At 45.8% G+C, this 15,255-nt stretch overlaps 1 protein-coding gene across 1 annotated transcript in view; it reads right to left on the bottom strand.

Annotated features, from left to right (window-relative positions):
• Positions 1-15,255, bottom strand: part of LOC126267939 (uncharacterized) — an 892,931-nt gene that overhangs the window by 13,793 nt on the left and 863,883 nt on the right. Inside the window, exon 9 of the mRNA XM_049973250.1 lies at positions 2,025-2,360. Coding sequence (XP_049829207.1) covers positions 2,082-2,360 — 279 coding nt within the window. The 3' untranslated portion in view covers positions 2,025-2,081. The remainder of the gene's footprint in view (positions 1-2,024; positions 2,361-15,255) is intronic.

Raw genomic sequence — 15,255 nt, 5'->3', positions numbered from 1 at the left:
TCAAACATTTATAGAACGTAATCGAGAGTTTAGTGCATGTAGAAAATGCTGCACGAGCAACGCGTTCTCAGTTATAGACGGCTATAGAAGCAGAGTGGCTCCATATTTCAGCAGGGGACTTTGAACGACTTTTTGAGTCCATTACACGTCGAGCTGTTGTACTGTGCAGGGAAAAAGGAAGTCCGACATGATATTAGGAGGCGTCCCATGACTTTTGTCACCTCAGTGTGTTGGCGGCAGTAGAATAGTGCGGCAGCCAGCTTCAGATGCAAGTCGACGAAATATTCTCAATAGTGTTCACCGAAAGAAACGTCGCCTTCCCTCCACCGATTACTATTTTAGTTCCCTAAGGATCTTACACTACAGGCCATTAAAATAGCTAGTCCAAGAAGAAATGCAGATGATAAACGGGTATTCATTGGACAAATGCGTTATAATAGAACTGACATGTAATTACATTTTCACGCAATTTGGGTGCATAGATCCTGAAGAATCAGTTCCCAGAACAACCACCTCTGGCCGTAATAATGGCCTTGATACGCCTGGGCATTGAGTCAAACAGAGCTTGGATGGCGTTTACAGGTACAGCTGCCCATGCAGCTTGAACACGATAGTACAGTTCATCAAGAGTAGTGACTAGCGTATTGTAACGAGCCAGTTGCTCGGCCACCATTGATCCGACGTTTTCAGTTGGTGAGAGATCTGGAGAATGTGCTGGCCAGGCCGCAGTTGAACATTTTCTGTATCCAGAAATACCCGTACAGGACCTGCCACATGCGGTCGTGCAATATCCTGCTGAAATGTAGGATTTCGCAGCGTTCAAATGAAGGGTAGAGCCACGGGTCGTAAACATCTGAAATGTAACGTTCACTGTTCAAAGTGCCGTCAATGCGAACAAGAGGTGACCGAGACGCGTAACCAATGGCACCCCATACCATCACGCCGGGTGATACGCCAGTATGGCGATGACGAATACACGCTTCCAATGTGCGTTCACCGCGATGTCGCCAAACACGGATTCGACCATCATGATGCTGTAAACAGAACCTGTATTCATCCGAAAAAATGACGTTTTGCCATTCGTGCGCCCAGGTTCGTCGTTGAGTACACCATCGCAGGCGCTCATGTCTGTGATGCAGCGTCAAGGTAACCGCAGCCATGGTCTCCGAGCTGATAGTCCATGCTGCTGCAAACGTCGTCGAACTGTTCGTGCAGATGGTTGTTGTCTTGCTAACGTCCCCATCTATTGACTCAGGGATCGCGATGTGGCTGCACGATCCGTTACAGTCTTGCGGATAAGATGTCTGTCATCTCGACTGCTAGTGATACGAGGTCGTTGGGATCCAGCACGGCGTTCCGTATTATCCTCCTGAACCCACCGGTTCCGTATTCTGCTAACAGTGATTGGATCCTGACGAACGGGGACAGAAATGTCGCGATACGATAAACCGCAATTGCGATAGGCTACATTCCGACCTTTATCAAAGTCGGAAACGTGATGATACGCATTTCTCCTCCTTACACGAGGCACCACAATAACGTTTCACGTGGCGACGCCGGTCAACTGCTGTTTGTGTATGAAACTTTTCTCATGTTGTAGGTGTCGCCACCGGAGCCAACCATGTGCGAATGCTCTGAAAAGTTAATCATTTGGATATCACAGCATCTTCTTCCTGTCGGTTAAATTTCACGTCTGTAGCACTTCATCTTCGTAGTGTAGCAATTTTAATGGCCAGTAGTATTTATTTCTTAGGAAAGTATGACGTCAAAAAATACTGTACATGTGAAACTGTGGTCCTATGTAAGAGAGGGGCTGATGGCCCTAGTCACATGAGGTTAAATAAATAAACAAATGGATGCAGCTTGCAGCAGTTACGCAGAAATGAAGAGGCTTGCACAGAAGAGGCTCGCTAAGGAGCCGATGATACCAGTCTTCGGACTGAAGACTACAACAACGGTAAGGTATTGTTACCACTATCGGCAGCCAGGCAGAGCACTGTTAAGGTGGGAGAGGGAGTCCACACCTGCTGGAATCAGAGGATGCGCCTGCGCAGGACCGCGCCGAACGTGGGCCGGCGGCGTCACATGAAGACGTCCTCCAGGGCGAGCGCCTTGCGCGCCGGCGTGACGGTGGGGTCGTCTTCGAATGTCACCATCTTCTCGCGCGAGCGCGCCTCGCAGCCGCGCGACGCAGACGTCGACGAGCCGCGCAGCACGGAGGCGGCGGAGGAGGGCCGTGGTGCGGGCGTGGGCGTCGCGGGGGCGGCGAGGGCGGCTGCGTGCTGCGGCGGCGGCGGCACCACACCCGCCAGGTTGAACTCGCTGACGCTGCGCGGCACGAAGTACTCCACCAGGTGCGGCTGCGGCAACCAGCACAGACCCGTTACACTGCAATCGCTCCTCTCGAGGTGACATGTCTCGTCTTTACTTCAAAAGGAAGAGGGACATATACACTGAGGTTACAGAAGTCTTGGGGCGCACATATGCAGGTGGCAGTAGCATCGCGTGCACAAGGTATAAAAGGATAGTGCATTAGCAGAGCTGTCATTTGTGCTGAGGTGATACGTGTGAAAATGTTTCCGACTTTATTACGGCCGCACAACGGGGATTAACAGACTTTGAACGCGGAACGGTAGTTGGAGATAGATTTTTATTTATTTATTTATTTATTTATTTACATATCAAGTTCCGTAGGACCAAATTGAGGAGCAAATCTCCATGGTCATGCAACGTGTCAGTGCATGAACTTACAACATAAAAGTAATACTAGATAAATGTAAATGTTCATGAACCTGAAAGAAAATCAGTCCATAAGTTTAAGCAAACGCTATCAGCAATACAATGAGAATCAGCTTAAGTTTTCAAGGAACTCCTCGACAGAATAAAAGGAGTGACCCATGAGGAAACTCTTCAGTTTCGATTTGAAAGCGCGTGGATTACTGCTAAGATTTTTTGAATTCGAGTGGTAGCTTATTTAAAATGGATGCAGCAGTATACTGCACACCTTTTTGCACAAGAGTTAAGGAAGTCCGATCCAAATGGAGGTTTGATTTCTGTCGAGTATTAACATAGTGAAAGCTGCTTATTGTTGGAAATAAACTAATATTAGCAACAAGAAACGACAATAAGGAATATACATATTGAGAGGCCAATGTCAAAATACCCAGACTCGTGAACAGAGGTCGACAAGAGGTTCGTGAACTCACACCACTTATTGCCCGAACCACCCGTTTCTGAGCCAAAATTATCCTTCTAGAATGAGAAGAGTTACCCAAAACATAATACCATACGACATAAGTGAATAGAAATAAGCAAAGTCGAAGTATCACTCACTTTCGATACCGTTCGAATAGTGAAAATGGCAGTATTAAGAACGTGGGCTTTCCACGACAGCTTACTATCTTTATGAACACCTAGGAATTTGAACTGTGAATTAACGTTAGTTTAGTTTCTACAAGCCATGAACTGAGGTCAATGTTGCATACAACATCCTTTACTACCATGCTAGTGTCATCAACAAACAGAAATATTTTAGAGTTACCCATAATACTAGACGACATATCATTTATATAAATAAGGAACAAGAGCGGCCCCAACATTGATCCCTGGGGCATCCCCCACTTGACAGTACCCCACTCAGATCCCACACCACAGCCGTTATCAACATTGTGAATAATGACCTTTTGCTGCCTGTTGCTGAAGTAAGAGGTGAACCAATTGTGAGCTACTCCCCTTATTCCTAATGGTCCGACTTCTGCAGCAATATTGTGAGATCAACACAGTCAAATGCCTTTGTTAAATCAAAAAATACGCCAAGCGTTCGAAACTTTTTGTTTATCCCATCCAATACCTCACAGAGAAAAGAGAATATAGTATTTTCAGTTGTCAAACGACTTCTAAAGCCGAACTGTACATTTGATAGCAAATCGTGTGATATAAAGTGAGCAATTAACCTTACATACACAGCCTTTTCGATAACTTTTGCAAACACTGATGGCATAGAAATAGGTCTAAAATTATCTACATTATCCCTTTCTCCCTTTTTATAAAGCGGCTTTACTACTGAGTACTTTAATCGCTCAGGACGTTCCTTTTTGGAAATCGTTGCGGACTTCAATATTCCGAGATCCACAGTGTCAAGAGTGTGCCGAGAATACCAAATTTCAGGCATTACCTCTCACCACGGACAACGCAGGGCTGACGGCCTTCAGAGCAGCGGCGTTTGAGTAGAACTGTTAGTGGCGACAGACAAGCAACACTGGGTGAAATAACCGCAGCAATTCACTGTAGGATGTACGATGAACGTATCCGTTAGGACAGTGCGGCGGAATTTGGCATTAATGAGGTATGGCAGCAGACAACATCGCCTGCATTTCCTATCTTGGGGCTGTTGACCGTATCGGTTGGACCCTAGACGACTGGAAAATCGTGGCCTGATCAGATGAGTTGCGAGTTCCGATGGTAATGGCTGATAGCAGGGTTGGACTTGTAAGTAGGCTGTTTAGGTTTTTATGTTGGTAACGTGACCTAGCGCTTTGTCTGAAAATCACTGGCTGTGCTGTGCGCAGTCTGTGGCTGGTTGGCGTTGTTGAAATATTCTCTATTGTAGTGTTGGGCAGTTGGATCTGAACAGCGTATAGCGTTGCGCAGTTGGAGGTGAGCTGTCAGCAGTGGTGGATGTGGAGAGAGAAATGGCAGAATTTTGAGAGCGGATGATCTGGACGTGTGTCCATGAGAGAGAGTAAAGTTGTAAGACAGGATGTCATGAACTGATTTTATATATATATGATGACTTTGGGACATTCTTAAGGTAAATACATTGTTTGTTCTCTATCAAAATCTCTCATTTGCTAACTATGCATATCAGTAGTTAGTGCCTTCAGTAGTTAGAATCTTTTATTTAGCTGGCAATATTGGCGCCCGCTGTATTGCAGTAGTTCGAGCAACGAAGGTTTTTGTGAGGTAAGTGATTCATGTAAGGTATAGTTTATTGTTAGTCAGGGCCATTCTTTTGTAGGGATTTTTGAAAGTCAGACTGCGTTGCGCTAAAAATATTGTGCGTCAGTTTAGTGTTGATCAGAATAGGCAAAGAGCGAACTGTCTGAGTACATTCAGTTCTGCTCAACTGTTTGAAAATCAAATAATGTAAGAGGTTTATCAGCACAGTCATTCATAAATTTTTCTAAGGGGATGTTACAGCTGGCCGGGGTGGCCTGCGGTTCTAGGCGCTACAGTCTGGAACCGCAAAATCGCTACGGTCGCAGGTTCGAATCCTGCCTCGGGCATGGAGGTGTGTGAAATCCTTAGGTTAGTTAGGTTTTCTAGGGGACTAATGTCCTCAGCAGTTAAGTTCCATAGTGCTCAGAGCCATTTGAACCATTTTTGGACGTTTCAGACTGTGGTGCAGTTCACAGGAACCAGTCGACCCAAGTTGTCAACAAGGCACTGTGTAAGCTGCTGGTGGCTTCACAATGGTATGGTCTGTGTCTAGTGAAATGGACAGCATCCTGTGCTCTGTTTGGCTACTTGGAGACCATCCTGCAGCCATTCATGGGATTCATGTTCCCATCAACAATGAAATTTTTATGGGTGACAATGAACAATGTCACTGAACCACAGTTCTTCACGATTGGTATGAAGAACATTCAGGGCAATTCTAGTAAATGGTTTGGCCATCCAGATTGCCTGACATGAATCCCATCGAACATCCATGGGGCATAATCAAGAGGTAAGTTCGTGCCTGAGAACCTCCACCTGTTACACTTTAGCAATTATGGACAGCTGTAGAGGGAGCATGGTTCAGTGTTCCTACAGGGGCTTCTAACGACTTATTGAGTCCATACCACGTTGAGCTACTGTACTATGCCGGTTAAAAGTGCGTCCGTCACAATACTAAGAGGTGTCCCAAGGCTTTTATCATACTGCCAACCCAAAACATTATTTATCAGCAAGTGCTGATCAGCGCGTTGCTCCACCTAGGGAATCCAGTACAGTAACGACTGGCCGGCCAGGGTGGTCGAGCGGTTCTAGGTGCTACAGTCTGGAACCACACGGCCGCTACGGTGGCAGGTTCGAATCCTGCCTCGGGCATGGATGTGTGTGATGTCCTTAGGTTAGTTAGGTTTAAGTAGTTCTAAGTTCTAGGGGACTGATGACCTCAGAAGTTAAGTCCCATAGTGCTCAGAGCCATTTGAACCATTTTGAACAGTAGCGACTCTGTGGGTTGGATGCGACGTGGCCTTGCTGAGTTTCCCGAGGCATCTAATTTCTAAGCACAGATCGCTGTATTCCGTTAAATTACGAGTTGGCTGTTTGCGGGTGTTGAGCTGACGCCCGGTACAGTTCCAGGTGTGCCATTCGATTCAGGTCAGACAAATTTGGTGACTAAAACATAAACGTGATACCTTTTAGTATCTCGAGGATTCTTCCATGTATACAACCTTCTTTTATGATGAAACTTCCTGGCAGATTAAAACTGTGTGCCCGACCGAGACTCGAACTCGGGACCTTTGCCTTTCGCGGGCAAGCGCTCTACCATCTGAGCTATCGAAGCACGACTCACGCCCGGTACTCACAGCTTTACTTCTGCCAGTATCCGTCTCCTACCTTCCAAACTTTACAGAAGCTCTCCTGCGAAACTTGCAGAACTAGCACTCCTGAAAGAAAGGATATTGCGGAGACATGGCTTAGCCACAGCCTGGGGGATGTTTCCAGAATGAGATTTTCACTCTGCAGCGGAGTGTGCGCTGATATGAAACTTCCTGGCAGATTAAAACTGTGTGCCCGACCGAGACTCGAACTCGGGACCTTTGCCTTTCGCGGGCAAGCGCTCTACCATCTGAGCTACCGAAGCACGACTCACGCCCGGTACTCACAGCTTTACTTCTGCCAGTATCCGTCTCCTACCTTCCAAACTTTACAGAAGCTCTCCTGCGAAACTTGCAGAACTAGCACTCCTGAAAGAAAGGATATTGCGGAGACATGGCTTAGCCACAGCCTGGGGGATGTTTCCAGAATGAGATTTTCACTCTGCAGCGGAGTGTGCGCTGATATGAAACTTCCTGGCAGATTAAAACTGTGTGCCCGACCGAGACTCGAACTCGGGACCTTTGCCTTTCGCGGGCAAGCGCTCTACCATCTGAGCTACCGAAGCACGACTCACGCCCGGTACTCACAGCTTTACTTCTGCCAGTATCCGTCTCCTACCTTCCAAACTTTACAGAAGCTCTCCTGCGAAACTTGCAGAACTAGCACTCCTGAAAGAAAGGATATTGCGGAGACATGGCTTAGCCACAGCCTGGGGGATGTTTCCAGAATGAGATTTTCACTCTGCAGCGGAGTGTGCGCTGATATGAAACTTCCTGGCAGATTAAAACTGTGTGCCCGACCGAGACTCGAACTCGGGACCTTTGCCTTTCGCGGGCAAGCGCTCTACCATCTGAGCTACCGAAGCACGACTCACGCCCGGTACTCACAGCTTTACTTCTGCCAGTATCCGTCTCCTACCTTCCAAACTTTACAGAAGCTCTCCTGCGAAACTTGCAGAACTAGCACTCCTGAAAGAAAGGATATTGCGGAGACATGGCTTAGCCACAGCCTGGGGGATGTTTCCAGAATGAGATTTTCACTCTGCAGCGGAGTGTGCGCTGATATGAAACTTCCTGGCAGATTAAAACTGTGTGCCCGACCGAGACTCGAACTCGGGACCTTTGCCTTTCGCGGGCAAGCGCTCTACCATCTGAGCTACCGAAGCACGACTCACGCCCGGTACTCACAGCTTTACTTCTGCCAGTATCCGTCTCCTACCTTCCAAACTTTACAGAAGCTCTCCTGCGAAACTTGCAGAACTAGCACTCCTGAAAGAAAGGATATTGCGGAGACATGGCTTAGCCACAGCCTGGGGGATGTTTCCAGAATGAGATTTTCACTCTGCAGCGGAGTGTGCGCTGATATGAAACTTCCTGGCAGATTAAAACTGTGTGCCCGACCGAGACTCGAACTCGGGACCTTTGCCTTTCGCGGGCAAGCGCTCTACCATCTGAGCTACCGAAGCACGACTCACGCCCGGTACTCACAGCTTTACTTCTGCCAGTATCCGTCTCCTACCTTCCAAACTTTACAGAAGCTCTCCTGCGAAACTTGCAGAACTAGCACTCCTGAAAGAAAGGATATTGCGGAGACATGGCTTAGCCACAGCCTGGGGGATGTTTCCAGAATGAGATTTTCACTCTGCAGCGGAGTGTGCGCTGATATGAAACTTCCTGGCAGATTAAAACTGTGTGCCCGACCGAGACTCGAACTCGGGACCTTTGCCTTTCGCGGGCAAGCGCTCTACCATCTGAGCTACCGAAGCACGACTCACGCCCGGTACTCACAGCTTTACTTCTGCCAGTATCCGTCTCCTACCTTCCAAACTTTACAGAAGCTCTCCTGCGAAACTTGCAGAACTAGCACTCCTGAAAGAAAGGATATTGCGGAGACATGGCTTAGCCACAGCCTGGGGGATGTTTCCAGAATGAGATTTTCACTCTGCAGCGGAGTGTGCGCTGATATGAAACTTCCTGGCAGATTAAAACTGTGTGCCCGACCGAGACTCGAACTCGGGACCTTTGCCTTTCGCGGGCAAGCGCTCTACCATCTGAGCTACCGAAGCACGACTCACGCCCGGTACTCACAGCTTTACTTCTGCCAGTATCCGTCTCCTACCTTCCAAACTTTACAGAAGCTCTCCTGCGAAACTTGCAGAACTAGCACTCCTGAAAGAAAGGATATTGCGGAGACATGGCTTAGCCACAGCCTGGGGGATGTTTCCAGAATGAGATTTTCACTCTGCAGCGGAGTGTGCGCTGATATGAAACTTCCTGGCAGATTAAAACTGTGTGCCCGACCGAGACTCGAACTCGGGACCTTTGCCTTTCGCGGGCAAGCGCTCTACCATCTGAGCTACCGAAGCACGACTCACGCCCGGTACTCACAGCTTTACTTCTGCCAGTATCCGTCTCCTACCTTCCAAACTTTACAGAAGCTCTCCTGCGAAACTTGCAGAACTAGCACTCCTGAAAGAAAGGATATTGCGGAGACATGGCTTAGCCACAGCCTGGGGGATGTTTCCAGAATGAGATTTTCACTCTGCAGCGGAGTGTGCGCTGATATGAAACTTCCTGGCAGATTAAAACTGTGTGCCCGACCGAGACTCGAACTCGGGACCTTTGCCTTTCGCGGGCAAGCGCTCTACCATCTGAGCTACCGAAGCACGACTCACGCCCGGTACTCACAGCTTTACTTCTGCCAGTATCCGTCTCCTACCTTCCAAACTTTACAGAAGCTCTCCTGCGAAACTTGCAGAACTAGCACTCCTGAAAGAAAGGATATTGCGGAGACATGGCTTAGCCACAGCCTGGGGGATGTTTCCAGAATGAGATTTTCACTCTGCAGCGGAGTGTGCGCTGATATGAAACTTCCTGGCAGATTAAAACTGTGTGCCCGACCGAGACTCGAACTCGGGACCTTTGCCTTTCGCGGGCAAGCGCTCTACCATCTGAGCTACCGAAGCACGACTCACGCCCGGTACTCACAGCTTTACTTCTGCCAGTATCCGTCTCCTACCTTCCAAACTTTACAGAAGCTCTCCTGCGAAACTTGCAGAACTAGCACTCCTGAAAGAAAGGATATTGCGGAGACATGGCTTAGCCACAGCCTGGGGGATGTTTCCAGAATGAGATTTTCACTCTGCAGCGGAGTGTGCGCTGATATGAAACTTCCTGGCAGATTAAAACTGTGTGCCCGACCGAGACTCGAACTCGGGACCTTTGCCTTTCGCGGGCAAGCGCTCTACCATCTGAGCTACCGAAGCACGACTCACGCCCGGTACTCACAGCTTTACTTCTGCCAGTATCCGTCTCCTACCTTCCAAACTTTACAGAAGCTCTCCTGCGAAACTTGCAGAACTAGCACTCCTGAAAGAAAGGATATTGCGGAGACATGGCTTAGCCACAGCCTGGGGGATGTTTCCAGAATGAGATTTTCACTCTGCAGCGGAGTGTGCGCTGATATGAAACTTCCTGGCAGATTAAAACTGTGCTTCGGTAGCTCAGATGGTAGAGCGCTTGCCCGCGAAAGGCGAAGGTCCCGAGTTCGAGTCTCGGTCGGGCACACAGTTTTAATCTGCCAGGAAGTTTCATATCAGCGCACACTCCGCTGCAGAGTGAAAATCTCATTCTGGAAACATCCCCCAGGCTGTGGCTAAGCCATGTCTCCGCAATATCCTTTCTTTCAGGAGTGCTAGTTCTGCAAGTTTCGCAGGAGAGCTTCTGTAAAGTTTGGAAGGTAGGAGACGGATACTGGCAGAAGTAAAGCTGTGAGTACCGGGCGTGAGTCGTGCTTCGGTAGCTCAGATGGTAGAGCGCTTGCCCGCGAAAGGCAAAGGTCCCGAGTTCGAGTCTCGCTCGGGCACACAGTTTTAATCTGCCAGGAAGTTTCATATCAGCGCACACTCCGCTGCAGAGTGAAAATCTCATTCTTCTTTTATGATTCTTGAACCAAGTGTTAGCTATGATTAAGTTATGCTCTGTGCAAAATTCTACCAAGCGGCTTCCTCTGGGCGGGGACTACTCAGGAGGATGTCGTTATCAGGAGAAAGAAAACTGGCGTTCTACGGATCGGAGCGTGGAATGTCAGATCCCTTAATCGGGCAGGTAGGTTAGAAAATTTAAAAAGGGAAATGGATAGCTTAAAGTTAGATATAGTGGGAATTAGTGAAGTTCGGTGGCAGGACGAACAAGACTTCTGGTCAGGTGAATACAGGGTTATAAATACAAAATCAAATAGGGGTAATGCAGGAGTAGGTTTAATAATGAATTTAAAAAATAGGAGTGCGGGTAAGCTACTACAAACAGCATACTGAACGCATTATTGTGGCCAAGATAGATACGAAGCCCACACCTACCACAGTAGTACAAGTTTATATGCCAACTAGCTCTGCAGATGATGAAGAAATTGATGAAATGTATGACGAGATAAAAGAAATTATTCAGGTAGTGAAGGGAGAAGAAAATAAAATAGTCATGGGTGACTGGAATTCGTCAGTAGGAAAAGGGAGAGAAGGAAACATAGTAGGTGATTATGGATTGGGGCTAAGAAATGAAAGAGGAAACCGCTTGGTAGAATTTTGCACAAAGCATAACTTGATCATAGCTAACACTTGATTCAAGAATCATAAAAGAAGGTTGTATACATGGAAGAACCCTGGAGATACTAAAAGGTATCAGATAGATTATATAATGGTAAGACAGAGATTTAGGAATCAGGTTTTAAATTGTAGGACATTTCCAGGGGCAGATGTGGACTCTGACCACAATCTATTGGTTATGACCTGTAGGTTAAAACTGAAGAAACTGCAAAAAGGTGGGAATTTAAGGACATGGGATCTGGATAAGCTGAAAGAACCAGAGGTTGTACAGAGTTTCAAGGAGAGCATAAGGGAACAATTGACAGGAATGGGGGAAAGAAACACAGTAGAAGAAGAATGGATAGCTCTGAGGGGTGAAGTAGTGAAGGCAGCAGAGGATAAAGTAGGTAAAAAGACGACGGCTGCTAGAAATCCTTGGGTAACAGAAGAAATATGGAATTTAATTGATGAAAAGAGAAAATATGAAATGCAGTAAATGAAGCAGGCACAAAGGAATACAAACGTCTCAAAAATGAGATTGACAGGAAGTGCAAAATGACTAAGCAGTGATGGCTAGAGGACAAATGTAAGGATGTAGAAGCTTATCTCACTAGGGGTAAGATAGATACTGCCTACAGGTAATTAAAGAGACCTTTGTAGAGAAGAGAACCACTTGTATGAATATCAAGAGCTCAGAAGGAAACCCGGTTCTAAGCAAAGAAGGGAAGGCGGAAAGTTGGAAGGAGAATATAGAAGATTTATACAAGGGCGATGTACTTGAGGACAATATTATGGAAATGGAAGAGGATGTAGATGAAGACGAAATGGGAGATAAGATACTGCGTGAAGAGTTTGACGGAGCACTGAAAGACCTAAGACGAAACAAGGCCCCCGGAGTAGACAACATTTCATTAGAGCTACTGACGGCCTTGGGAGAGCCAGTCCTGACAAAACTCTACCATCTGGTGAGCAAGATGTATGAGACAGGCGAAATACCCTCAGACTTCAAGAAGAATATAATAACTCCAAATCCCAAAGAGAGCAGGTGCTGACAGATGTGAAAATTACCGAACTATCAGTTTAAAAAGTCACAGCTGCAAAATACTAACGCGAATTCTTTACAGACAAGTGGAAAAACTGGTAGATGCGGACCTTGGGGAAGATCAGTTTGGATTCCGTAGATATGTTGGAACACGTGAGGCAATACTGACCTTACGACTTATCTTAGAAGAAAGATTAAGAAAAGGCAAACCTACGTTTCTAGCATTTGTAGACTTAGAGAAAGCTTTTGACAATGTTGACTGGAATACTCTTTTTCAAATTCTGAAGGTGGCAGGGGTAAAATACAGGTAGCGAAAGGCTATTTACAATTTGTACAGAAACCAGATGGCAGTCATATGAGTCGAGGGGCATGAAAGGGAAGCAGTGGTTGGGAAAGGAGTGAGACAGGGCTGTAGCCTCTCCCCGATGTTATTCAATCTGTATATTGAGCAAGCAGCAAAGGAAACAAAAGAAAAATTTGGAGTAGGTATTAAAATTCATGGAGAAGAAGTAAAAACTTTGAGGTTCGCCGATGACATTGTAATTCTGTCAGAGACGGCAAAGGACTTAGAAGAGCAGTTGAACGCAATGGACAGTGTCTTGAAAGGAGGATATAAGATGAACATCAACAAAAGCAAAACGAGGATAATGGAATGTAGTCAAATTAAATCGGGTGATGCTGAGCGAATTAGATTAGGAAATGAGACACTTAAAGTAGTAAAGGAGTTTTGCTATTTGGGGAGCAAAATAACTGATGATGGTCGAAGTAGAGAGGATAAAAAATGTAGACTGGCAATGGCAAGAAAAGCGTTTCTGAAGAAGAGAAATTTGTTAACATCGAATATAGATTTATGTATCAGGAGGTCGTTTCTGAAAGTATTTGTATGGAGTGTAGCCATGTATGGAAGTGAAACATGGACGATAACTGGTTTGGACAAGAAGAGAATAGAAGCTTTCGAAAGGTGATGCTACAGAAGAATGCTGAAGATTAGATGGGTAGATCACATAACTAACGAGGAGGCATTGAATAGGATTGGGGAGAAGAGAAGTTTGTGGAACAACTTGACTAGAAGAAGGGATCGGTTGGTAGGACATGTTCTGAGGCATCAAGGGATCACAAATTTAGCATTGGAGGGCAGCGTGGAGGGTAAAAATCGTAGAGGTAGACCAAGAGATGAATACACTAAGCAGATTCAGAAGGATGTAGGTTGCAGTAGGTACTGGGAGATGAAGAGGCTTGCGCAGGATAGAGTAGCATGGAGAGCTGCATCAAACCAGTCTCAGGACTCAAGACAACAACAACAACAACAACAACACAAATAGTAGTTGTATTACACATTTATTACTTTATAAATAAATAAAAAAGCTTTCTTTATTTTAAATTCAGTGCATTAGTATTTGTAAAATGATCCTTTCATATAGTGTTCATTAAAAAATGACGATCATTCCGCTTGGGACCTGTGGAATGGTACATTAACTTATTTGTTTGAGTTGTAAATATTTGTAATGTGTTGTTGTTTTTCTGACATGTTCTACATCATGGAGGACCTTCTCACTGCGGATCAATTGGAATGAAAGTAAATCTAATCTAATCTAATGGAGGCCCATGTGAATATCCCCCACAGCCCCATAGCTTAATACCTTCATCACCAGTTTGCGTCCATGGTGTGATATATGTTTGATTAGCCATTCGTCTGAATGGTGTCGTATCCGGACACGACCACCGACTTAGTGCAACAAGAAATGTGATATATCCTACAAAGCTATGCGTTTCCATTGATCCACGGTCTTTCTTGACGATCCTGTGCCAACTGCAGTTGTAATTGACGCTGCCCGGGGGTCAACGTGGGGGCTACCTGCTGCGGAGCAGCATGTTCAACAATGTGTTCTAAACAATGTGCTACTAAGCATTTGTGCCAACGCTAGCATCTTATTATTTTATCAGTTCTGCCACAGATCATCCTCTATCCTGCTTTACAGAGCGGGCTAGCCTCAGACCTCCACCTTATGTGATGAGACGTGGATATCCAACACGTTGTGTCGTATTCCTCGTTTTACCGTCCTTCAGTCAGTTTCTATAGACGCTCACGACAGTAACTAGCAAACAACCGCCGAGCATTGCCGTTTCTAAACGCTCGTTTATATGTGCCAGGCCATAACAGTCTGCCCATTGTCAAAGTAGTTTATGGCTGTGGATTTCCCAATTTGCTCATGTGTCCCCAACGCGGCCAGGCTGCCCTCATTCTCGCAGTGCTCGTAATGTTTTGACTCTTCAGTCTATCTTTATATCGTAAAAATGATTGTGGACGATTATTTTTGGTTTTCAGTAATAAGGAATTATATCCTAATATGATTAAACCCAACATGTAACTGACAAGTTAGTAATATTTACTAAAGAAATATTCGTTCCTGTGTCGTAGATTATTACGGAAAATTAAGAATCTGAAATAGGAAGAAATACAACCTCAGAACGATCTACAAAATCTTGTTGGATATCTACAACAACATCCACTTAAACCGTATCATTGACCTCGAAAGTTAGGCAAGGAATAAACTTTAAAAGATGACTGTTCAAAATAGAAGCTTTATATTGCACTTGATTTTCTCATATAAATCTGATCTCTTTCGTGGAGCTATCTCATTACCTTCGTGTCTTCTACATTTAATGTTGCATGCAATAAATAAAGTTGAAGTAATACGTATTGAAAACCATATATTTTAGGTTGTATATTCGAACTGGAAGCCATGCCCAGCATTCTGCTGAATGAATGTGGGGAAACTTCCAGAAGCCGCAGAACCCATACTTATACGGCTAGGATCGATTTAATACGCCCCCCCCCCCTCCCCCCAATTAAGTATGGCATCTCATTGTACTGCCATATCATCCTCAGCTCCCAGTGAACTTGATATGTATCTGGTTACATGTTCGAACTGAGGTACACAGACACTGTACCTTTATTGAGAACATCTCATTTTCCATATTTCATGTAAATTTAAGCTGAATGATAGAGCGCGTCCAACTATGGTATAACACTGGTTCTGTAAAG

This window comes from Schistocerca gregaria, chromosome 4 (genome assembly GCF_023897955.1).
Source record: "Schistocerca gregaria isolate iqSchGreg1 chromosome 4, iqSchGreg1.2, whole genome shotgun sequence".
NCBI classification, from domain to species: Eukaryota; Metazoa; Arthropoda; class Insecta; order Orthoptera; family Acrididae; genus Schistocerca; species Schistocerca gregaria.
This window is presented reverse-complemented; position numbering and strand designations above follow the sequence as displayed.